The 23,995-nt window shown below is 38.3% G+C and overlaps 1 protein-coding gene across 1 annotated transcript in view; it reads left to right on the forward strand.

Annotated features, from left to right (window-relative positions):
• Positions 1-23,995, forward strand: part of PLCZ1 (phospholipase C zeta 1) — a 46,000-nt gene that overhangs the window by 2,694 nt on the left and 19,311 nt on the right. The window contains exons 2-6 of the mRNA XM_052641108.1: positions 7,724-7,955; positions 12,129-12,330; positions 16,778-16,922; positions 21,389-21,538; positions 22,104-22,346. Coding sequence (XP_052497068.1) covers positions 7,724-7,955; positions 12,129-12,330; positions 16,778-16,922; positions 21,389-21,538; positions 22,104-22,346 — 972 coding nt within the window. The remainder of the gene's footprint in view (positions 1-7,723; positions 7,956-12,128; positions 12,331-16,777; positions 16,923-21,388; positions 21,539-22,103; positions 22,347-23,995) is intronic.

Below are 23,995 nucleotides of genomic sequence, written 5' to 3' on the forward strand. Positions count from 1 at the left end.
CCTAGTTGTGCAGTACTTGATTGACAAGTCAGAAATCTCTGAGCAAATGTCTTAATCTGCAGAATGGGGAGACTAATATATTTATTTTGCAGGATGGTTCTAAATATTAAATGTTATCATTTGTGAATGTACCTAGTATCAGGCTCGGCATCAAGTAGGCACCGAGTAAATTTTAGTTGAAGCTACATCATGACTGTTCAAAAAAATAGAGAAAATTACATTATATTTATTGATTTCCTAAGTGTTTAATAGCTGACATAAATTCTGACATGAATTTACTTTCTGACAAGGTGAAATTTTATTATAAAACTTGAGTAAACCATGTATAACTTCATGACCCTTGCAAAATATTCTAAACTTCTTTTTCCAAAATTAATTGCTGAGTCTTGATTTGAGCAGTAGTTCTCAAAGTTTTTTTTAAATACCTTTATTAAATTAAAAAAATTGTTTTTAATCATTATTTTTAATTTGTAGCAGGAAAGATCCCCTGGAGGAGGGTATGGCAACCCACTCCAATATTCTTGCCTGGAGAATCCACATGGACAGATTAGCCTGGAGGGCCACAGTCCATGGGGTCACAAAGAGTCTGACACAACTGATAGACTAAGCACAGCAAAACACAGCACAAGCTAATTTTAGGAAATATCTCCTGTCATTTCAATTCACATAGCTAGTCTTAGATTACGGTCTTGATTGCTGGCTGAATATGGAATAGTATCCTTTTCAATTTCAAGAGCTTATATTTCTCTATAATTGCCACGTTTCAGCCAAACCCGGAAACACAAGCCCCACTGGCTATTGGAGCCAGTGTGTCCTCTGGACAAGGGGTATGTCCTCTGCACAGCAGCTTGTGTGCCCAAGCTCCCTTCTTCAGGCTAGACTCCAAGATGTGCACAAAGGCCTTCTTCAGGGAAGACTGAGTCTTAGGTGCCTCTGATTACTGTATCTGCATTAGGGCTTCCCAGGTGGTGCTACTGGTAAAGAACCTGCCTGCCAGTGCTGGAGACCTAAGAGACCCTGGAGGAGGGCATGGCATCCCACTCCAGTGTTCTTGCCTGGAGAATCCCATGGACAGAGGAGCCTGGCAGGCGACAGTGCATGGGCTCGCAAAGAGTCGGACAGGACTGAAGTGACTTAGCATGCCCAGCATGCATGCATGCATTAGGGACAGAAGGAAACAGGGAATAAGAAAAGGGGAAAGAACAAGTTGCCTGCTAGTTTAAACTAGTATGTCAGTTCAGTTCAGTCGCTCAGTTGTGTCCAGCTCTTTGTGACCCCATAGACATGGCATGCCAGGCCTCCCTGTCCATCACCAACTCCAGGAGTTTACCTGCAATCCAACCATCTCATCCTCTGTCGTCCCCTTCTCCTCCCACCTTCAATCTTTCCCAGCATCAGGGTCTTTTCAGATGAGTCACTTCTTCACATCAGGTGGCCAAAATATTGGAGTTCCAGCTTCAGCATCAGTCCTTCCAATGAATATTCAGGGTTGATTTCCTTTAGGACAGACTGGTTGGATCTCCTTGCAGTTCAAGAGACTCTCAAAAGTCTTCTTCAACACCATAGTTCAAAAGCATCAATTCTTCGGTGGTCAGCTTTCTTTATAGTCCAACTCTCACATCCATACATCACCACTGGAAAAACCATAGCCTTGACTAGATGGACCTTTATTTGCAAAGTAATGTCTCTGCTTTTTAATAAGCTGTCTAGGTTGGTCATAACTTTTCTCCCAAAGATCATAAGAAAAGTATGTCAGAGTTTGAGGGAAAAGTTGCAAGTCATAAGATTTCCTAGACTATATTTTGGATACATTGTTTTTAGGGTAATTTCAAAAAGAATTTTAAAATGCTACATTATATGTTAAAAGTTCTGGCTTTGATAGCTCAGCTTTCCCATCAGATAGGTCAGCTTTCTTATAATGTTGTTTATTAAGTAACATTTCATATTTTTACTAGCAAACTGAGCAATGGAAATGGTAACAACGTGAAAGACCTTTATTCTGTTTTCTAAAGTATACTATCAGAATGAGTTACAATAGAATTATTTTAATATGTTCTTTTATCCTCCTGGATGCAATCATTCATTTAAACGTATGATCTCTAGGCTCCTAATTTAGAGTGTGCTCAGTTGCCAGTTATCTCTGACTCTTTGCAGCCCCATGTGGCCCCTTGGACCATAGCCTGCCAGGCTCCCCTGTCCATGGAGTTTCCCAGACGAGAATACTGGAGAGGGTTCCCATTTCCATCTTCGAATAATAAGCTTTGGGAATAAAAAAAGAATAAAGTATCTACCTTCATGGGGGTCATAGGCTTAAGGTAAAAGATACATTTTATTTCTTAAATTAAAAAAATTATTCAAACTTTAAATTTTTATTTTATTTATTTATTTCATTATTATTGGCTGCACTGCATGACATGTGGGTTTAGTTCTCTTGCTAGGGATCAAACCCTGGCCCCCTGCATTGGAAGCATGGTGTCTTAGCCACTGGACTGCCATGAAAGTCCCCAAAAGATATATTTTAAAATTATACACAAATTGTTTGGGAAAGTTCTTTTTGTAATGCCTTGCAAAAAATTACCACTTAATGAACTTTTATTTTTTTGTAAACTGGAGAAAGATGATTTCATTACTCTTTTTTTTTATTTTGTAAACTATAAGTGATTGCTGCTACTGCTGCTAAGTCACTTCATAAGTGATTAATATGTAACATTTTGAAAAGCTGTAATATTCCCTGCAGTGGGCCCTGAGATTTTGCGTATTTTCTGTAAAATGTTTTAAAAGGCATCTTTTCCTGCTCTCCCTAGTTTTAGGGAGATATTTAGTCCCCTTTTCCAATTAAATGAACATATTTCATCAGAATCATCAAGTTCTGAAGGCCTCAGTCAGACACTCTTTTACGTACTAAGTGTTAGTCCGTCATGTTCGACTCTTTGTGATCCCATGGACTGTAGCCCGCCAAGCTCCTCTGTCCATGGAACTCTCCAGGCAAGAATACCGGAGTGGGTTGCCATTTATTCCTTCCGGGGATCTTCCCGACCCTGGGACTGAACCCAGGTCTCCTACATTACAGGGAAATTACTTAACACCTGAGCCAACAGGGAAGCCCTATGCGTACTAAGGATATGGGAACAAATGATAGGCTTTGCATCTGAGACAGTTCTAGAAGGGATGCGTAAAGGTTTCATTCTGGTATAATAAACCCCAGTAGAGAAGCAGGTATAGAATCTTTAGGAATCCTAGGTAGGGCTGTCTAACATGACCTGGGAAGGAGACACAGAGGGACATAGGGAAGACTTCAGGAGAAGGACATTTTTTTGAAGATTAGTAGAAATTCATGCTCATGCTCAGTCACTCGGTCATGTCTGACTCTTTGTGACCCCATGGACTGCAGTCCGTTAGGCTCCTCTGTCCATGGAATTTTCCAGGCAAGAATACTGAAGTGGGTTGCCATTTCCTACTTCAGGAGCTCTTCCCAACCAACTTAAATAAAAAAGAAAACAATATTCCAGACAGAAGAAACAGCCTTTACAATAGCAAGGGGTAGCTTGGTATTTATATTGTAATTGATTCAGGGCACAGAACAGTGTGAAGTGCATGGAAGAAGTGGTGGTGGCGGGGTGGGGCACAGAAACCATGTCTTTGAGGGTCTTGGATGCCAATAGTTTGGATTTTGTCTTGAAAACAGAGGAGAAACACTGAGAAATTTAAGAGAGTTAGAGAGACCAGACTTGTATTTGACATTAATTTATTTCTGCAAATACACCTTTGTCAACTGAATCAATACATGCAACCTAAAAGTTGAGAGTTATGTTCTGTTTGATGGGGATTTTTAGGATTTTGACCCTGGGAGGTAGCATCTAAAGTAATCCTGGGAGAATTGCTCTGAGGAGGCAAGGGGGACCCAGGTTACATAGAAATTTTACAAAGTGTAGGTAGTCTGAATGTCAAAAGATCATTGTAAATTAAAGAAAACCAGATATCTTAAGTAGTTTAGTGCTTTTCTAAGTATAGGAAGATGTAAGTGTCTGGGCTCACTGAAATCATTCCTTTGATATGCACCTCAGCTATCTGGGGTCATGGGGAGTGGCTGCAGTCTGATAGCAGGTGTTCTTTCCTTCCTGAGCTGCCTCAGGGCTCACCAGCTCACACTGAAAGTGAAAGTGAAAGTCATTCAGTCCTGTTGACTCTTTGCGACCCCATGGACTATAGAGTCCATGGGATTCTCCAGGACAGAATACTGGAGTGGGTAGCCTTTCCCTTCTCCAGGGGATCTTCTCAACCCAGGGATCAAACCCAGATTTCCCGCATTGCAGGCAGATTCTTTACCAGCTGAGCCACAAGGGACGCCCACGAATACTGGAGTGGGTAGCCTATCCCTTCTCCAGCGGATCTTCCTGACCCAGGAATTGAACCGGGGTCTCCTGCATTACAGGTGATTCTTTACCAACTGAGCTATCAGGGAAGCCCCCTGCCAGCTCACATTGGAGGGCTGCAATCATTGATGATATCCTTTGTTTATTGATATGGCAGGAAATATTCCATTTCTCACTTTGAGTACAGGCAATAGTGTATTGTTTTTTCTTTCCTTCCTTGGAGTTAGTTCAAGTCCTGGTCTACCACGGCTCTGGGACTGGTGACAATTGACATATAAAGCTTTTGATCTTCAGTTTTACCCTACAGGGGAGATATTAATACATCGATACCCTGTATTAGTATTGAGGCTGCTGTTAAGAGGCTCAGTACTCAGATTTGAACCTTTCTTGCTTACCACTTTTCTTCTTCCCCCTTTTCTTCTGCTGACACTGTGTTCCCCAGGCCTCATCTTTCTTCTCCTTATTATTTACCCTTTGTGCTTTTCTTTTCCTTCTCTACCAAAATTATAACTCCCCATCTTCAGTGATAGGTTTCCCTGGTAGCTCAGCTGGTAAAATATCTGCCTACAGAGTAGGAGACCCCAGTTCGACTCCTGGGTCAGGAAGATCCCCTGCAGAAGGAAATGGCAACCCACTCCAATATTCTTACCTTAAAAATCCCATGGATAGAGGAACCTGGTGGGTGACAGTCTATGAGGTTGCAAAAAAGTCGGACATGACTGAGCACACCTAAGTACCTCTTGGGAAGGTGTATGTCATCACTGCAGTGAGGACGAGGTTTGAGGCAAATCCAGATGGTTCAGGGACGTCCTCAGTCTTGAAGAATCACTAGTATTAATACCCCAGCCTGAAGTTGGGCAAGTCTTTCTGGGCAGAGAGCTACTTATGGGCTGCAATTCTCCTGAGAAACAGGGTTTGCTTCTTTACTTAAACTGGGCGCCCAGGCCACCAGGTTTTTTTGTTTTTGTTTTTTTTTTAAATTTGTATTGAGGTATGGTTGCTTTAAAATAGTGTATTAGTTTCTACTGTACAGCAAAGGTAACGACAGATAAGTATACATATGTCCCCTCTTTCAGATTTCCTTTTCCCTTTAGGATCACCACAGAGCACTGAATAGAGTTCCCTGTGCTATGCAATCTGTTCTCACTCAGTACAGTCGCTCCGTTGTGTCTGACTCTGTTGTGTCTAAGACCCCACGGACTGCAGCACGGCAGGCCTCCCTATCCATCACCAGCTCCTGGAGTTTACTCAAACTCATGTCCATTGAGTTGGTGATGCCATCTAACCATCTCATCTTCTGTCGTCCCCTTCTCCTCCCACCTTCAATCTTTCCCAGCATCAGGGTCTTTTCAAATGAGTCAGCTCTTTGTATCAGGTGGCCAAAGTATTGGAGATTCAGCTTTAACACCAGTCCTTCCAATGAATATTCAGGACTGGTTTCCTTTAGGATGGACTGGTTGGATCTTCTTGCAGGAACTCTCAAGAGTCTTCTCCAATACCACAGTTCAAAAGCATCAATTCTTCGGTGGTCAGCTTTCTTTATAGTCCAACTCACATCCATACATGACTACAGGGAAAACCATAGGTTTGACTAGACGGACCTTTGTTGGCAATGTATTGTCTCTGCTTTTTAATATGCTGTTTAGGTTGGTCATAATTTTTCTTCCAAGGAGCAAGCATCCTTCAATTTCATGGCTACAGTCACCATCTGCAGTGATTTGGGAGCCCCCCAAATAGTCTGTCACTGTTTCCACTGTTTCTCCATCTATTTGCCATGAAGTGATGGGACCAGATGCCATGATCTTCGTTTTCTGAATTTTGCATTTTAAGCTAACTTTTTCACTCTTCTCTTTCACTTTCATCAAGAGGCTCTTTAGTTCTTCTTCACTTTCTGCCATAAGGGTGGTGTCATCTGCATATCTGAGGTTATTGATATTTCTCTTGGCAATCTTGCTTCCAGCTTGTGCTTCTCCAGCCTAGAGTTCCTCATGATGTACTCTGCATATAAGTTAAATAAGCAGGGTGACAATATACAGCCTTTACATACTCCTTTCCCTATTTGGAGCCAGTCTGTTGTTCCATGCCCAGTTTTAACTGTTGCTTCCTGACCTGCACACAGATTTCTTAAGAGGCAGGTCAGGTGGTCTGGTATTCCCATCTCTTTAAGAATTTTCCACAATTTTTTGTGATCCACACAGTCAAAGGCTTTGGCATAGTCGATAAAGCAGAAGTAGGTGTTTTTCTGGAACTCTCTTGCTTTTTTGATGATCCAGTGGATATTGGCAATTTGATCTCTGGTTCCTCTACCTTTTCTAAATTCAGCTTGAACATTTGAAAGTTCATGATTCACATACTGTTGAAGCCTGGCTTGGAGAGTTTTGAGCATTACTTGACTAGTGTGTGAGATGAGTGCAATTGTGGGGTAGTTTGAGCATTCTTTGCCTGCCTTTCTTTGGGATTGGAATGAAAACTGACCTTTTCCAGTCCTGTGGCCACTGCTGAGTTTTCCAGATTTGCTGGCATATTGAGTGCAGCACTTTCACAGCATCATCTTTCAGGATTTGAAATAGCTCAACTGAAATTCCATCACCTCCACTAGCTTTGTTTTAGTGATGCTTCTTAAGACCCACTCGATGTCACATTCCAGGATGTCTGGCTCTAGGTTAGTGATCATATCATCATGATTATCTGGGTTGTGAAGATCTTTTTTGTGTAGTTCTTCTGTGTATTCTTGCCACCTCCTCTTAATATCTTCTGCTTCTGTTAGGTCCATACCTTTTCTGTCCTTTATTGTACCTATCTTTGCATGAAATGTTCCCTTGGTATCTCTAATTTTTTGAAGAGACCTCTAGTCTTTCCCATTCTATTGTTTTCTTCTATTTCTTTGCATTGATCACTGAGGAAGGCTTTCTTATCTCTCCTTTCTATTTTTCTGAACTCTGCATCCAAATGGGTATATGTTCTGTCAGTTATCTATTTTATACATTAAAAAGGGATGGAATTGGGTCATTTGTAGAGATGTAGTTGGACCTAGAGACTGTCATATAAAGTATGTCAGAAAGAGAAAAATAAATATCATATATTAACACATATATGTGAAATCCAACCTATTTGCAAAGCAGAAGTAGTAATAGAGAATAAAGCCACCAGGTTTTAAGTGGTAATTATCCACTAGTCATTCCCAAACTGGCATCATTTCATGCAGTTTTATATATTTATCTAAAATGAGAATCCAATGTAACTTCTTTTCAGGATAAGTTGGTATATATGTTACACAACTACTCTAACATTTTTGTTTTGTGTGTTTTTTACATTCGAAATGTGAGCCTACCAGTAAATTTTTTTAGTAGGATAATGACAGGCTGAAACAAGGAAGAATCACCATAGAAGAATTTAGAACAATTTATCGAATTATTACATACAGAGAAGAAATTATTGAGATTTTCAACACGTATTCTGAAAACCGGAAAATTCTTTTAGAAAAGAACCTGGTCGAATTTTTGATGCAAGAGCAGTATACACTTGACTTCAGTGAAAGTATTGCTTCTGAGATCATTCAGAAATATGAGCCTATTGAAGAAGGTATGCTTGTACTTGAAAGTTTTATCAAATATTTATATGCAAACTTTTTATTAATAGAAGTGTTAAAATTCAAACTTGATTGGGTCAGCTTTCTTCTGGGTAATATTATATATTGACAGTTATAATTTTGTAACTTATAGACAGTGTACCTACCTTTTAGAAAGCTATGTTGTGTAACCATGACTTACTTTCATTGTCCAGTTCCTCCCTTTTAACTGTTTCTGTATCTTTCAAGTGTTCAGAGATGAACTTAGGGAAAACAAGATAAGGATCCTATTATAATAAATACCATAATGGAATAAAGGGTCCTGATATTCATTAATAAGATAAAAACCCAGGTGTAGGCAGTTTTCCATGTTTATATATTATTGACAAAATATAGAATATTAAATTAGCTAAATGAAAACAGTTCTAGGGAAGAGCTAAAACATTGTAAAATCACTCATTTCTCAGTTGTTTGCACTTAATTGTCTACAACATTTCATAAACATTAAAAGATTTTTGCTTTTCTTTCATTTTCCTATGCAATCATCTGGTTTAAGTCCAATAACTATTTTGGCTAGTGATCTCTTGTATAGTTTTTGATCTTTGTTTCATCTTTAATGGATAAAGCACTTCATTTTTTTCCATTTATACTTATTTTAAAATAATAAAGACATAATATAATACAATATTCATATATTTGCAGAAAAAGCACTATTAAAGCATGCTGTTTAACCCTACAGAGATTAATAGACTAGCTCAGAATATTTATTTAACAAGGGATATATTAAAGTGCAGGGCTTTTCAGGAGGCACTGGTGGTAAAGAGCTCACCTGCCAATGCAGGATACAAGAGATGTGAGTTCAGTCCCAGGGTCGGGAGATCCCCTGGAGGAGAGCATGGCAACCCACCCCAGTATTCTTGCCTGGAGAATTCCATGGGCAGAGGAGTCAGGCAGTTTACAGTCCATAGGGTCGCAAAGAGTCAAACAAGATGAAGTGAGTTAGCAGGCACGCACGCATGTGAAAGGCTGAGTTCTGCCTTTGCAAACTGGTTTATGGCTACCAGTGCTTAACACATGATGATATGGTTCTAACAAAACAAAACATTCCTTCATGGACTCATACATTCCTGATTTACTGAAGTATTTATTTGTGGCAACCAAGCATGTTTTTAGGGCCTGAGGATACAGTGGAGAATGAGGCAAACCAGGTCTTATATTCCTGATAAGGGTTGGAAGGAGACTGACAATAATTAAACATACAAATAGATAGTTTCAGAGAGTACTATGTACTATGAAAAAAAAAAAAAATAAAGAGAGTAGGCAACCCACAAGGTCTAGCTCAGGTGAGTGTTTAGGAGAGTCCTTCGTGGAGAATGTAACATTTGAGCTGAGACGAAAATGATGAGAAAGAACTAGTTATGTGACAAAATGGGAGAAGGGTCTGAGGTCTAGGCAAGGGAGGTGTTGGCCCTGAGGTGGAGAAGCAATGAACAGGAAGAGGACAGTGTGGTTCGAGCCTGGAGAGATAGGCAGGGATCAAATCATGTTGGTCTCATTGGTCATAAGCTAGATTTTGGCTCATGACTCAGTACCACATAAAGACTTTGGATGCTTCTAAGCATCGTTGTGGTAAGACTGAAGATAGTGCTAGTAAGAGTTTGATCTCCATTAAAACTTGCAAGTTTGCAGCAGGAGAAAGAGCTTGAATCAGAATGTAAAACAAGTATGTCTCTAAGCACATCTGATGAGTCCAGATGCGGAGTCTTTACTTTCAATTGCAAAGACTCCCTAAGAAAGTAAATTGATTTATGTTTTGGTTCAAACTCTTTATATCATTGCCACCTGGAAACAACCAGTTCACAGACATGCACTTTATGGCCCTGTTCCAGTGAAAATTTTTAGAATACTTACTTTCGAATTGTTACCTGCAGGTGGTAAATTAAATGATTGTTGTTTAGTCGCTAAATTGTGTCTGACTCTTTTGCAACCCCATGGACTGTAGCCTGCCAGGCACCTTTGTTCATGGAATTTCCCAGGCAAGAATACTGGAGTGGGTTGCCATTTTCTTCTCCAGGGAATCTGCTCAACCAGGGATTGAACCCAGGTCTCCGGCACTGCAGGAGGACTCTTTACAGTTTAAGCCACCAGGGAAGCCCAACTTAAAAGGTACAAAGGCATAGTGGAATGGTGCCACTGACATTTTGGAATTGTGTTTACATTTTAACTATAATATTATACTGTTTATCCAGTCCATCTTTTGAGTCTTCCTTTGCTTCCATTCAGATAGTTTTGCACACAGGCAAGACCACTCATTTCATTTACAAGGCTATTGATCACTTTAGAGACTTATTGGGACCAATTTGAATTATGAACTTATAGTCCCAAATGCTGCTAAGTTTCTCAAGCTTGTCCCACAGTGATACGTGACATGTACCAAATGAGGAGAACCTCATTTTATTTTAAATATAAAAATCCATCAGATTAACTGTCATCTCAGTCTGGTAGTTTTTAACGGCATAACATGAGTTTGTTTTCTATTCCATTACCAAAGATATTTACTTAGTTAATAGTTCAAAGAGCTATAAGCCAATCACTGGTAATTGCACTGGGAAAAAGAATAAATTTATGGAAATCATTACAATTACGATAAATGAAGCATTTGCCCCATACACTTGCATGTTTCTAATCTGCATAGCTTTGAAATAGAGAGTTTAGTTTGCATCACTATAAACATTTTATGTATTTTCTTCTAGCTTTCATTTTTTAAAGTAAGATTGTAATAGCATTTTGAATGCTGGCTTTTTCGTTTTTCTGAGGTCATAAACATTTACTTAATGTCACTATGTATTTTTTTCAGATACATTATTTGTAATGGCTGCTTAGCATTATATCATATTTTGAGATTTAATCTCTTTCCTCCCCTCCCCCCATTTATTTTGCTTTTATAAATAATGCTAGTGTGAGCATTCTTGCACATCAAGCTTTGTCTGAGTCTCTATTTCTGTAGTTTAAATTCCCAGAAATAAAATTCTTTGCCAAGGACCACTCTCTAAAGTGAATACTCACACCGACTTTTAATATGAGGCAAACTGAGTTATCAGCAACAAAAGCAACAGTAACTAACCTTTATAGATCTAATATACAGCGCTAGTATGCACAAATGGGTGTTATGATTGTCGTCATTCCTAAGACAGGGAGAGGTTAACAGGCTCATCATATATAACAAATAAATGAATTTAACCCAAGTTGTCTCATTCCAGACCCAGTGTTCTGCTTAAATAGATAATTTTGGTATATATGATACTGAGCAAAAAAGTTCACAGAGCATTTGCTAAAGATAATTATATGCAAATGACTTAGTAATTCGATTCATAGGAATGCACCCAATAGAAACATGTACATATTTGCACCAAAAGATATATGCTGGTTATTTATAGCAGTATAGTTTTGTAAATAGCCCCAAACTGGAAATTATCTAAATGCTCATCAAGAATAGAATTAATAAATTGTGGTATATTCACACAATGGAGAACTATATAAAAATGGGAATAAAAAAAATCTGTGTGCCACTATAAGAATAAATCTTATAAATAATGTTGAGCAAAACAAACCAGTCATAAAAAATACATATTGTGTGAGTTCATTTATGTAAAACACAAAAACCAAAGAAAACAAATTTGTGCTTCTAGAAGCCATCCCATTGAATATACTTGGCAGTTGGGGGTTGGGGTATGGAGGAAAACTAGGAAGTTAGCAGGCACAGTCTTCTGGGGTGCTGTCGTGTTCTGTTCTTTGACCTTGGTGTTGGTTACATGGATGGTTAGCTTGTGGAAATTCATGAATCTATGACACATGTACTTTTCTTGTATGTATTTTAATTAAATAAAAAAATTTTTTTAAATAGTAGTTCCTTTTTGTTATCTATTTTAAATACAGTAGTCTTGTATATATTTTTTAAATATTAAAAGAACAGAGATGATTAAGTAATATTTAGTCTACTTAAATGTTGATAGAATTAAAGAATTAAAAATAAAAACCTTAGAAAAATTTGTTTCCAAAGAAACTTAGAATAGATTATTATTAATTCTAAATGAATGCTTTAGAAACATGCTCTGCTACTAGCTTTAAACTGAAATGTAATTTTTATACTATTTATGATATTTCTGCATTCTTTTTATTTTTTATAGTTAAACAAGCACACCAGATGTCATTTGAAGGTTTTAGAAGATACATGGATTCATCTGAATGTCTGCTATTTGATAATAAGTATGATCATGTTTACCAAGATATGACTCATCCATTGACTGATTATTTTATTTCAAGTTCACATAATACATACTTGATATCTGACCAATTATGGGGACCAAGTGACCTTTGGGGATATATAAGGTATTTCTTTCGATTTTTGAATCCATTACATTTAAAACATGTTTGAAAGTTCCTAGTGGTTTCTACTCCAGCAGGCTGTAATTCACAGTAAAGGAAGGCAATGCATGTTACAGAAACCACAGGGTAGAGAAATTTTGATTGGTGCGTATCTTGAATATCCAACCTTTGGCTGGTTGTATACTTTATTCATTGTATTGTTATCATGCATGTGTGTGTGCACGCTAAGTCACTTCAGTCATGTCCTACTTGTGACACTATGGACTGCAGCCCGCCAGGCTCCTCTGTCAATGGGATTCTCCAGGCAAGAATACTGGAGTGCTTTGCCATGCCCTCCTCTAGGGGATCTTCCTGACCCAGGGATTGAACCTGTGTCTCTTACATCTCCTGCATTGGCAGGTGGGTTCTTCACCATCAGTACCACCTGGGAAGTCCTTAGCATTCACTGCCCTTCTAATCCTGTCTGCCAACCTCCTCTCCCTGATTATTGGCCCTCTGAAGTTTCCTGAACAATTTGGATATTTTGTGTGGGAAAAATATGAAGATGACTTTAAAAATCTTATTTAGCTATTCAGAGCATCCTATAGTTTAAAGAAAAATATGGTCAAAATTAATTCTCTGATATCTTCATGCCAAAAGAAAACAAGTAGCATTTATAGATGATAATACATATGTTTATATATCAGCTGACTTACATAGATCAAAGGCAGTCTATGCTGCACCTTTAATTTTGTTTTCTGCAATGTATCATACTGTTCATACCAATTTAGCCTTCAGCTTTAGTTTAGTCAGTCAGCTGAAGATACAGTGGTCAGCAAGATTTTCAAAGTGGTTACATGGAAGAACTGTACAAAAAAGATCTTCACGACCCAGATAGTCATGATGATATGATCACTAATCTAGAACCAGACATCTTGGAATGTGAAGTCAAGTGGGCCTTAGAAAGCATCACTATGAACAAAGCTAGTGGAGGTGATGGAATTCCAATTGAGCTGTTTCAAATCCTGAAAGATGATGCTGTGAAAGTGCTGCACTCAATATGCCAGCAAATTTGGAAAACTCAGCAGTGGCCACAGGACTGGAAAAGGTCAGTTTTCATTCCAATCCCAAAGAAAGGCAATGCCAAAGAATGCTCAAACTACTGCACAATTGCACTCATCTCACATGCTAGTAAAGTAATGCTCAAAATTCTCCAAGCCAGGCTTCAGCAATACGTGAACCGTGAACTCCCTGATGTTCAAGCTGGTTTTAGAAAAGGCAGAGGAACCAGAGATCAAATTGCCAACATCCGCTGGATCATGGAAAAAGCAAGAGAGTTCCAGAAAAACATCTATTTCTGCTTTATTGACTATGCCAAAGCCTTTGACTGTGTGCATCACAATAAACTGTGGAAAATTCTTCAAGAGATAGGAATACCAGACCACCTAACCTGCCTCTTGAGAAATCTGTGTGCAGGTCAGGAAGCAACAGTTAGAACTGGACATGGAACAACAAACTGGTTCCAAATAGGAAAAGGAGTACATCAAGGCTGTATATTGTCACCCTGGTTATTTAACTTATATGCAGAGTACATCATGAGAAACGCTGGACTGGAAGAAACACAAGCTGGAATCAAGATTGCCGGGAGAAATATCAATAACCTGAGATACGCAGATGACACCACCCTTATGGCAGAAAGTGAAGAGGAGCTAAAAAGCCTCTTGATGAAAGTGAAAGTGGAGAGTGAAAAAGTTGGCCTAAACCTCAACATTCAGAAAACGAAGATCGTGGCATCTGGTCCCATCACTTCATGGGAAATAGATGGGGAAACAGTGGAAACGGTGTCAGACTTTATGTTTTTGGGCTCCAAAATCACTGCAGATGGTGACTGCAGCCATGAAATCAAAAGACGCTTACTCCTTGGAAGAAAAGTTATGACCAACCTAGATAGCATATTCAAAAGCAGAGACATTACTTTGCCGACTAAGGTCCATCTAGTCAAGGCTATGGTTTTTCCTGCGGTCATGTATGGATGTGAGAGCTGGACTATGAAGAAGGCTGAGCACTGAAGAATTGACGTTTTTGAACTGTAGTGCTGGAGAAGACTCTTGAGAGTCCCTTGGACTGCAAGGAGATCCAACCAGTCCATTCTGAAGGAGATCAGCCCTGGGATTTCTTTGGAAGGAATGATGCTAAAGCTGAAACTCCAGGACTTTGGCCACCTCATGCGAAGAGTTGACTCATTGGAAAAAACTCTGATGCTGGGAGGGATTGGGGGCAGGAGGAGAAGGGGACGACCGAGGATGAGATGGCTGGATGGCATCACTGACTCGATGGACGTGAGTCTGAGTGAACTCTGGGAGATGGTGATGAACAGGGAGGCCTGGCGTGCTGCGACTCGCAAAGAGTCGGACACGACTGAGCGACTGAACTGAACTGAACACTCATTTGTTCATGAGAATAGACAGATAATAAAGCGGGAAACCAGTATTTCCAGGGACTGAGTCATATGAACTAAGGTAATGTGACAGAAGGTAATTGTGGGGTAACGGATGCTCCTTTAATTGAAGGTTCTGGAAAGGTTTCTCAAGAGAGTATAGCTGTGGTCTGAGTGATAATAAAGAAGAAGAAGAAGATCTAGTAAGAAGGGAAGAAGTAATAATGCTTGGCATGTTTACAAGAGAGAAAGACAGCAAGTGTGGGTATAAATGAGTGAATGGAGAAGGGAGAGAGGTGAATTAGAGGAAATAGACAAGTTTATGAGAGTCTTGGAGACCATGGAAGGGAGAATGGATTTAATCTGGTTGCAAGGGGAAGTCACTGGAGGGGTTTTCCTTAGGGAAATGTCGTAATTTAATTTACTCTTTACTGTGGAGAAAGGACTGATGGTGAAAGAGTGGAGGTAGAAGATGCTTTGGGAAGATATTGTAGGAGTCCAGGGATGATGGTGATCTAGATGGTTAATTCATGAGGCAGCAGTTGAGACACATGATTGAGTTTGAAATATTTTAGGGAAACAGAGCCAACAAGGTGATTTACCAGGCAATTTGAAGAGAAGTATGAGGGACAGGGAGTATCAGGATTTGGGCCCTGATAACCTAGAATGTGATGAAATTATTGCAGAGATGATGAAGACATTGTAGGGTGTGATTCAAAAGCAAAAGTTCCGTGATGTCCATGTTCAGTTTGAGATATCAATTAGTTATCAAAGGGCTAGGCTAGATAGTCAGTTGGGTATATGTGTCTGGGGTTTAGAAGAAGCATCCAGGTTGGAAAAATAAGCTTGGAAGCCCTTGGCATATAGATGCCATTCAAAGCTATGTGATTGGGTGATATTACTTAGGAAAAATCATAGAAAAGATATCTTATAATCCCATGATAACATCAAACTTACAAATTAATATTGCTTCTATAATTTAAAATCTAAGTAAATACATAAATCCACAAATTCAGAAATATACCCACTTAAAATCCTATAAAGATAAGCCCATTCATAGCTCTATGGAAATTTCTATTCATACCTCATTATATTTTTTTGAGAGAAAATACACCTTTTCAACAGGTTGATTTAGAAATACAGAAATTTAATTTTGAATTCTGAGAAAATGTTCTACCCTTGTGAACATTTAAAGTTAAGTTTAATTATATTTCGTACTCTATTTCCTTACCCACCTATGAGGGATACAGTTTGATAAAAGTCTTTCAAAATATCTCTGCTTGGGAGAGGTGGTGTAGAGTGATGTTTATCTATTAATATTTAAGTTTCTGGTGTTGATCTTTCCTCCCAGTCCCTCATTTGTTACTTACCTGATGAGTATAACATTTTTTATGTCTCAGTTTCCTCCTCTTTATTTTATTTATTTATTTATTTATTTTTTTAGTTTCCTCCTCTTTAAAAGAGAAAAACCAATATTAACTGTGCTAAAGATTTTAATTCATGAAACCCCCCTTAGATTTATTTAAGTGGAGAATTTCTTTATTGAGTGAAAAAATTTTCACGACTCATTCCCATGTTTCATTATTCAATCATTTCACTCAGTGTGAGATAGTGAAAAGTGGCCTCCATATCCACTGAAAGAGAGCTTTCTCTTACAAGCTTCTGAGTAAAGGGTTTGGCATGACACAGTGCAATCCCCTCATTTTTTGCTGGGGACCAAACCATGTAGTTAAAATAAGCAAAAGGTTGGCTTGATCATGGATAGAATTAAACCTATCTAGAAATTTTAGCAAGAAGCAATATTTTTAAGGTTGTCCTCCATGAAAAAAATTTTTTTTCTATAAAACCACAGAGGGTTTTGATCTACTAGTAGGCAATAAAACCCAGGTAGTATATGGTTAAAAGTGAAAGTGAAAGTCACTCAGTTGTGTCCGACTCTTTGCGACCCCATGGACTGTATAGTCCATGGAATATGGTTAAAGGTTTAACCTATAATCCAGGAGTGATAATTTTATTTTGTTTAAATTTTGCTAGTGCCCTTGTGAAAGGATGCCGCTGTCTGGAAATTGACTGCTGGGATGGATCACAAAATGAACCTGTTGTATACCATGGCTATACATTCACCAGCAAGCTTCTGTTCAAAACTGTTATCCAAGCGATACACAAATATGCATTCGTAGTATGTACATGCCTTTGTTAAGTCACAGTTATTTAAACATAAGATAATTTGTTTCAAAATCCTACAATGCTTGGCCTTAGTTTAGATCAGTGACATTTCAACTGTCGCTTATGATCCATTAATTGGCAGCAAAATCCATGTAGTATGTATCATTATGCGTGTATGCTCAGTCATATCCGACTCTTTGTGACCCCATGGGCTGTATGCCCATCAGCCTCCTCTGTCAGTGGGATTTTCCAGGCAAGAATACTGGAGTGGGTTACCATTTCCTTCTCCAGGGAGTATATATCATTAAAGGTAGATTCATTAAAACAGATCTCAGGTAGGAAGGTACATGTAGTTTCAAGGAACTTTTTGTTTAATTATGTAATTATATTATATGTGTGTATATGTATGCATGTGTGTGTATTGTGTCTTAATGTAAATCGTATTTCTTACCATGAGTTATGGCCAAAAAGTTTGAGAAATACTGTTCTATTTAATAGTAAATATTTTACCAACATTCAGATATTTTACTTTCAAGACACAAATGTCAAAAATGTATTACCTCAACTTTTGGCATATTTTATACTATGATGGCAGTTATTTATACAGAAAAGAATGTTTAAAAGTTTACTTTGGATTTAAAAATTATTAAATGTATTAAGTTGAAGATTCAAAGATCTAATTCTTTCTTTCTAAAGCTTCTAATTCAGTTTAAAAATACTCATCTGTAAATTGAGCAGGTTTTAATAGTTACTGAATTTTGAAAAATACTTTGATCCCATTGACAAGCATGGTTAATTGAGCACCTGCAGACATTTTAAACTGTGTTTTTAAACTTAGTATATTTGATTTCTTTCTTAAGTACTTCAATTGTAGTGTAATTGAAGGGATTTAACAAAATCTAAATACTTAATGTCTATTTAATAAATTAAACTTACAAAGTTGAAAAACCTAAAGTTCTCCTAGCTTGGTCAATTTATTATCTGTAAACAGAAGCCTAACTTAAAATCACATGCTTAGATTAATTGTTCCATTATTCATTAGAGTATAAAATACTAAATATTCATAAAATATTTTAAAATTTATCATAATATAAAACCTTAATATATGGCATTGATTCTCTTAAACATCTAATTTCTGATGTTTAAATTTATCCAAACTTCTTTGAATTTTACACCAGTGTAGACAACTTCCTATTTGACATTTCCACTTGCATGTTTAATAGCTACAGTTAACATGTTTCAGCTTGAGTCCAGATCATATCCCTCTTTTTCCTAGTCCCACTTTTCCTATGGTCTTTTCCATCTCAGTTAATGACAACTGTGATTGGCCTAAATTATTATTGTCCACTTTAATGTTCCCTTCTTTTTCTCTAAATCCTCTATATATTCTTCAGCAAATCCTCCTGGCTTTACTTTCCAAATATGCACTGAATTTAATCCCTTTCCCGCATTCTCACTGTCACTCTCCTGGTCAGCCACCATCACCTCTGACTTGCATTACTGCATTATTGCAATAGACCCTGGCTTCTTATCCAGGGTCTCTGCTTCTCTCCCTCCTCTTCTGCAGTTTCATCTTAATGTAGCAGAGTGACTTTTTGATAAGTCCATTCATGGCATTCCCCTTTTCAAACTCTTTAATTCCACTCAAAATAAAAGTTAAAGTCTGTACCATGCCTCCCAAGGCCCTACATGACCTGTTTACCATTGCCTCCCTGACGTCTTCTCCTCCTCTCTCCCTTGTTCATGTGGCCATTTTGGCCTCCTTACCTCTTTTCAGACCCATCTCAAAGCCTTTGCACTTGCTATTCCCTTCATCTGAAATACTTTTCCCAAATATTTTTGTACCAAACTCTCCCACTTCATTCAGGGTATATAACTGAGGGAATAAAAGGAAATAGAGACAGTCTGAAAATTCAAAGGCCTTGCAAGGATGGACAGACATCTACAACTTCTAAGACTCCAAAGAGTACGTGATGGAATGAAAAAAAAAAAAAAAGGCTTTGAACAGACTCAATGAAACTTCTCAGTTGGACACAGTGACACAATTTTGCAGCAAAGATTAGACTGAAGTTTAGACTTTCTACTCAACATAGTTGCCTTTAATTTGGGGATAAGAGAGCGATGAAATAAAATACACTTGATATTTATTGCCCAGAAAGAACTTTGAGTATAGGTACCAGCACATGTGACTTACTAGAAACAAGCATATATGAAATTGTAGTTTTTGAGGGCATTAGATTACTAAAAACAAAAGATAAGTCTGACTTGTTAGAGGAACCTTAAAACCACCCTTAGTCAGAAAGCAAGCTGCAAAAGTTGTTTGGCTTTAAGAAAAGCCAGCTCCTCAGTTCATACTTCAGATATGGCCAAGGAGGATAAACACAAGATGATCTTCCCAGAGGATGGAGCAAAGACCACAGAAGACAATGACCTCTTCCCAGGCAAAAACACTGGAGTGGGTTGCCATTTCCTTCTCCAATGCATGAAAGTGAAAAGTGAAAGTGAAGTCACTCAGTCGTATCCTACTCTTAGTGATCCCATGGACTGCAGCCTACCAGACTCCTCCGTCCATAGGATTTTCCAGGCAAGAGTACTGGAGTGGGGTGCCATTGCCTTCTCCGCCAGTGAGTGAAGTCAGGGCCTAATTGAGAAATCCATTTGCTAGGCCTTCACTTTGCCTAAACTCAAAATCACTTATTATATTTGGGGAAAAAAATTTACACTCTTCTCCTGACTTAAGTTTATATATGTATAAATGAAAATGAAAGTATTAGTTTTTCAGTTGTATCCAACTCTTTGTGACCCCATGGACTGTAGCCCAGCAGGCTCCTCTGTCCAAGGAATTCTCCAGGCAAAAATACTGGAATGAGTTGCCATTCCTTTCTCCAGGGAACCTTCCTGACCCAGGGATTGAACTTAGGTCTCCAAAGGCAGATTCTTTACTGTCTGAGCCACCAGGGAAGCCCTATAAATATATGTGGGTATTTACAAGAAGATCATTTTGTAGGCTGAATAAGAGCCCCAAAGATACTAGATTCTAATTCCTGGAACCTGTAAATGTTATTTTATTTGTTAAAAGGATCTTTGCAGATGTGATAAGTTAAGAATCTTAACACCATTGAGACACCGCCCTGAATTATCTGGATGGGTCCTAAATGCCAATATCATATCCTTATTCATGGGAGGCAGAGGGAGATTTGACACACAAAGGCAATGCGAAGATGAGGGGCAAGCACTGGAGTGATATGACCACAAGCCAAGAAATGTTGGCCACCACCAGAAGCTGGAAGAGGCAGGGACCAGGTCTCCCCTAGAACCTGCCGACATCTTAATTTTAGCCTGTGAAACTGATTTCAGAATCTCGGCCTCCACAATTATGAAAAGATAAATATCTGTTGTTTCATGCCACCTAATTTATGGTAATTTGTTACAGCAGCCATAAGAAATTAATAGACTCAGACTTAATGTGGTATGTTATATGCAATATGACATATGACATATATATCAAAGGTCTGTAATAATTCAGCAGACCTCGCAATTCCTTTTCTTGTTACTGTAAATTGGCAAATGTGCCCTGAAAATTATATGTGGAAAGAAAGAAAATAATTTTGAATAAGATCTCCAAATGAGTGATATTCACTATTTTGTGACAAATTTCAAAGTTACAGTGGTGGAAAATACCTTTATAGAGTCACTTTTAACCCACTCCAGTAATCTTGCCTAGAGATTCCCATGGACAGAGGAGCCTGGTGGGCTACAGTCCACAGGATCACAATGAATAGACGTGACTGAAGTGACTTAGCATGCACACAGACACACACACACACATACAAAGTCACTTTTACTTACTAGATATTCTTTCTTATGTAAAACCTGGAAATATCTTTATCTTTGTTTCTAATTATAATGCAGTGAATTTTGATATCGAATTTAAAATAGGAAAAAGTAGAAAATTAACATTTTCTCTAACATATCAGTGTTAAAGTTTTTCCTAAAAATATCAAAACATATATACATAGTATATATAAATATATATATACTTTGTAAAGTAAAAATGTAGAATCTTCCTTTTTGGCAACTTGTTTTTCTTCAGAAGACTAGATCATAGACACCGATTTCTATAGCAGTATGTATAACTCTACTTCCTTTGTGACAGATCTTTATCATTCCTTTATATGAATATGCTATAATTTATCTTAAAAAATTGGGAGTTTTAACAAATTTATTTAAACTGTTGGGAGTTTCAGTTTTTTTCACTATATTTTGAGTACAACTAGGACTAATTCACCTTTATATACAGATTTAATGTTCCCTGTTTTGTCAGACTCAAAGTATTTTCAGCTTAAAGAATAGGTAATTATTTTGCTAAGGTACCAAACATGAGAAGTTAGTTTTAAAATCAATTAAGTACTTCTATTAATTGCATTGAAGTTACTGTGGAGTTTTGATGATTAACTGCGGTAATGGTTAATTTTTTAGGCGTCTGAGTACCCAGTGGTGCTTTCTTTAGAAAATCACTGCTCCCCTTCCCAACAAGAAGTGATGGCCGACGCTCTGCTCGCTACTTTTGGGGATGCCCTGCTGTCATATACGCTTGATAATTTTTCAGACAGACTGCCTTCACCAGAGGTAATATTTTGTCTGAGAAGCTCAGGCTAAGAAACAGCCTGCTGCTGTTATATTGGCCAGTGAAACTAAGCTAGAGATCAATGAAAAATGCTTAGTTTTAATTATAGTGGTGTATCTTTGCCATGTTCCTAGGAAATAGCCCGTGAGTATTTAGGTGAATATATTTTGATAAAAAGGATAGTCTAGCGTAGTGTTAGTTGCTCAGTCATGTCTGACTCTTTGCAACCCTATGGACTGTAGCCTGCCAGGCTCCTCTGTCCATGGGATTCTCCAGGCAAGAATACTGGAGTGGATAGCCATTCCCTTCTGCAGGGAATCTGCCTGAACCAGGGTTCAAACCCAGGTCTCCTGCATTTCAGGAAGATTCTTTACCTCTGAGCCACCAGGTAGCTGAGCAACCAGCTACCTGGGTTTCTATTAGGTTTTTAGGACTATGGAAAAAAGAGCTACATATATTACTACTGTGGGCAAATTGAAAATATGATGAAAGACTTTTCAATGACCATGACAAGTGCAAATTTACCTGTATATGTATAATTGTATCTCTTTCAAATTGTTTTTGTAGGCATTAAAATTCAAAATATTAGTTAGAAACAAGAAAATAGGAACCTTACATGAAACCCTTGAAAGGAAAGGTTCTGATAAGCATGGGCAGGTAGAGGAATTTGAAGAAGAGGAGGAGATAGAACAAGAGGAGGATGGAAGTGGTGCCCAAGAACCAGAACCAGTGGGTGATTTTCAAGATGATTTGGCAAAGGAAGAACAGTCGAAACGGGTGGGTAGAATCCCACTCTTCAGGAAAAAGAAGGTGAGGCAACATTTTGTGAAAATCTTACAAGTGATTGAAAAGTTGTTTTATTTTTTTGTTAATTGAGAATTTTTTAACTTTTTGGAGGAAAACATCTTTTTCCTACTTGTAATCACTGTAGTTTATCATTTAAAATTTATTTGGGAAAAATTAGCAGTGGAAAAGAAATTTTAGAAGTTGTTATCTCTTTCCCCGTGTTAGCTGTTCATAAATTCTTTTTCTCTACAGCCACCAAATATTAGGCCTTCTTATATATTAGATGTTGTGCAGTGTACAAAAGATAATGTCTCTGCCCTGAAAGAGAGCTGTCAGAGACAAGAAAATCACTGTTTATATTATACAGTATTTTAAGTATACAACTTAGCATGACAAAGGAAGGTATACAAGGTTGCAAGCAATACAAAACTAATTCAGCTGGTTTAAGTAAAATATGAATTAATTCAGCTGGTCCATAGAAATGAAACATTCAGGAAAGGGAATCTAATTTCAGGAATGATTGGTTAAAGTGTATTAAGCAAAGTCCACAGAATTTTCTTTATGCCAAGTTTGGCCCCACTTTCCTAATATGGGTGCAAGCCTTTGCAAAGCTTCAGTTTTACATGCTTTCAGATTCAAATCTGAAAGTCCTATCTTTCATTCAGCTGCCCAAGCTGACTCCTTTTGGATCACAGCAAGCTGCTGTGATCCAAGCATGCACACATGCCTAGGTTGGTTACTGTTGCCAGGGGAATGTACTCTGCTTAGCCACGCCCACTCCACATGATCGACACTTAAGCACATGGATTGAGCATTGCTGGCAATGTTTTCCTGAAAACACACACACACACACACACACACACACATTTTGGAAGAGGCTAACAGAAGTGCAGACATGAAATTAGAAGACGCTTACTCTTTGGAAAGAAAGTTATGACCAACCTAGATAGCACATTCAAAAGCAGAGACATTACTTTGCCGACTAAGGTTCGTCTAGTCAAGGCTACGGTTTTTCCTGTGGTCATGTATGGGTTTGAGAGTTGGACTGTGAAGAAGGCTGAGCGTCGAAGAATTGATGCTTTTGAACTGTGGTATTGGAGAAGACTCTTGAGAGTCCCTTGGACTGCAAGGAGATCCAACCAATCCATTGTGAAAGAGATCAGCCCTGGAATTTCTTTGGAAGGAATGATGTTGAAGCTGAAACTCCAGTACTTTGGCCACCTTATGCGAAGAGTTGACTCATTGGAAAAGACTCTGATGCTGGGAGGGATTGGGGGCAGGAGGAGAAGGGGACGACCGAGGATGAGATGGCTGGATGGCATGACTGACTGGATAGACGCAAGTCTGAACTCCGGGAGCTGGTGATGGACAGGGAGGCCTGGCGTGCTGCGATTCATGGGGTCACAAAGAATCGGACACGACTGAGCAACTGAACTGAACTGAACAGAAGGGCAGAGAATATAGATCCTGGGCTGGAAAAGTGTACAATAGTGTGCAATACAGCAGAAGTTATTCCAAAATGTTGGATCACATTGGAAATAGTCTAAAATTCCTGAACTTGTAAAATTCGTGAGACTAAACTAAGACCTTTGGGAAAAGGAAATAGAAGTAATTGCCATCTTCAGTACTTACTGCATGAATTTGGATTTTAGGTTTAGATTGCCTGGTAAGTA

Source organism: Budorcas taxicolor, chromosome 5 (genome assembly GCF_023091745.1).
Source record: "Budorcas taxicolor isolate Tak-1 chromosome 5, Takin1.1, whole genome shotgun sequence".
In the NCBI taxonomy this organism is placed as follows: Eukaryota; Metazoa; Chordata; class Mammalia; order Artiodactyla; family Bovidae; genus Budorcas; species Budorcas taxicolor.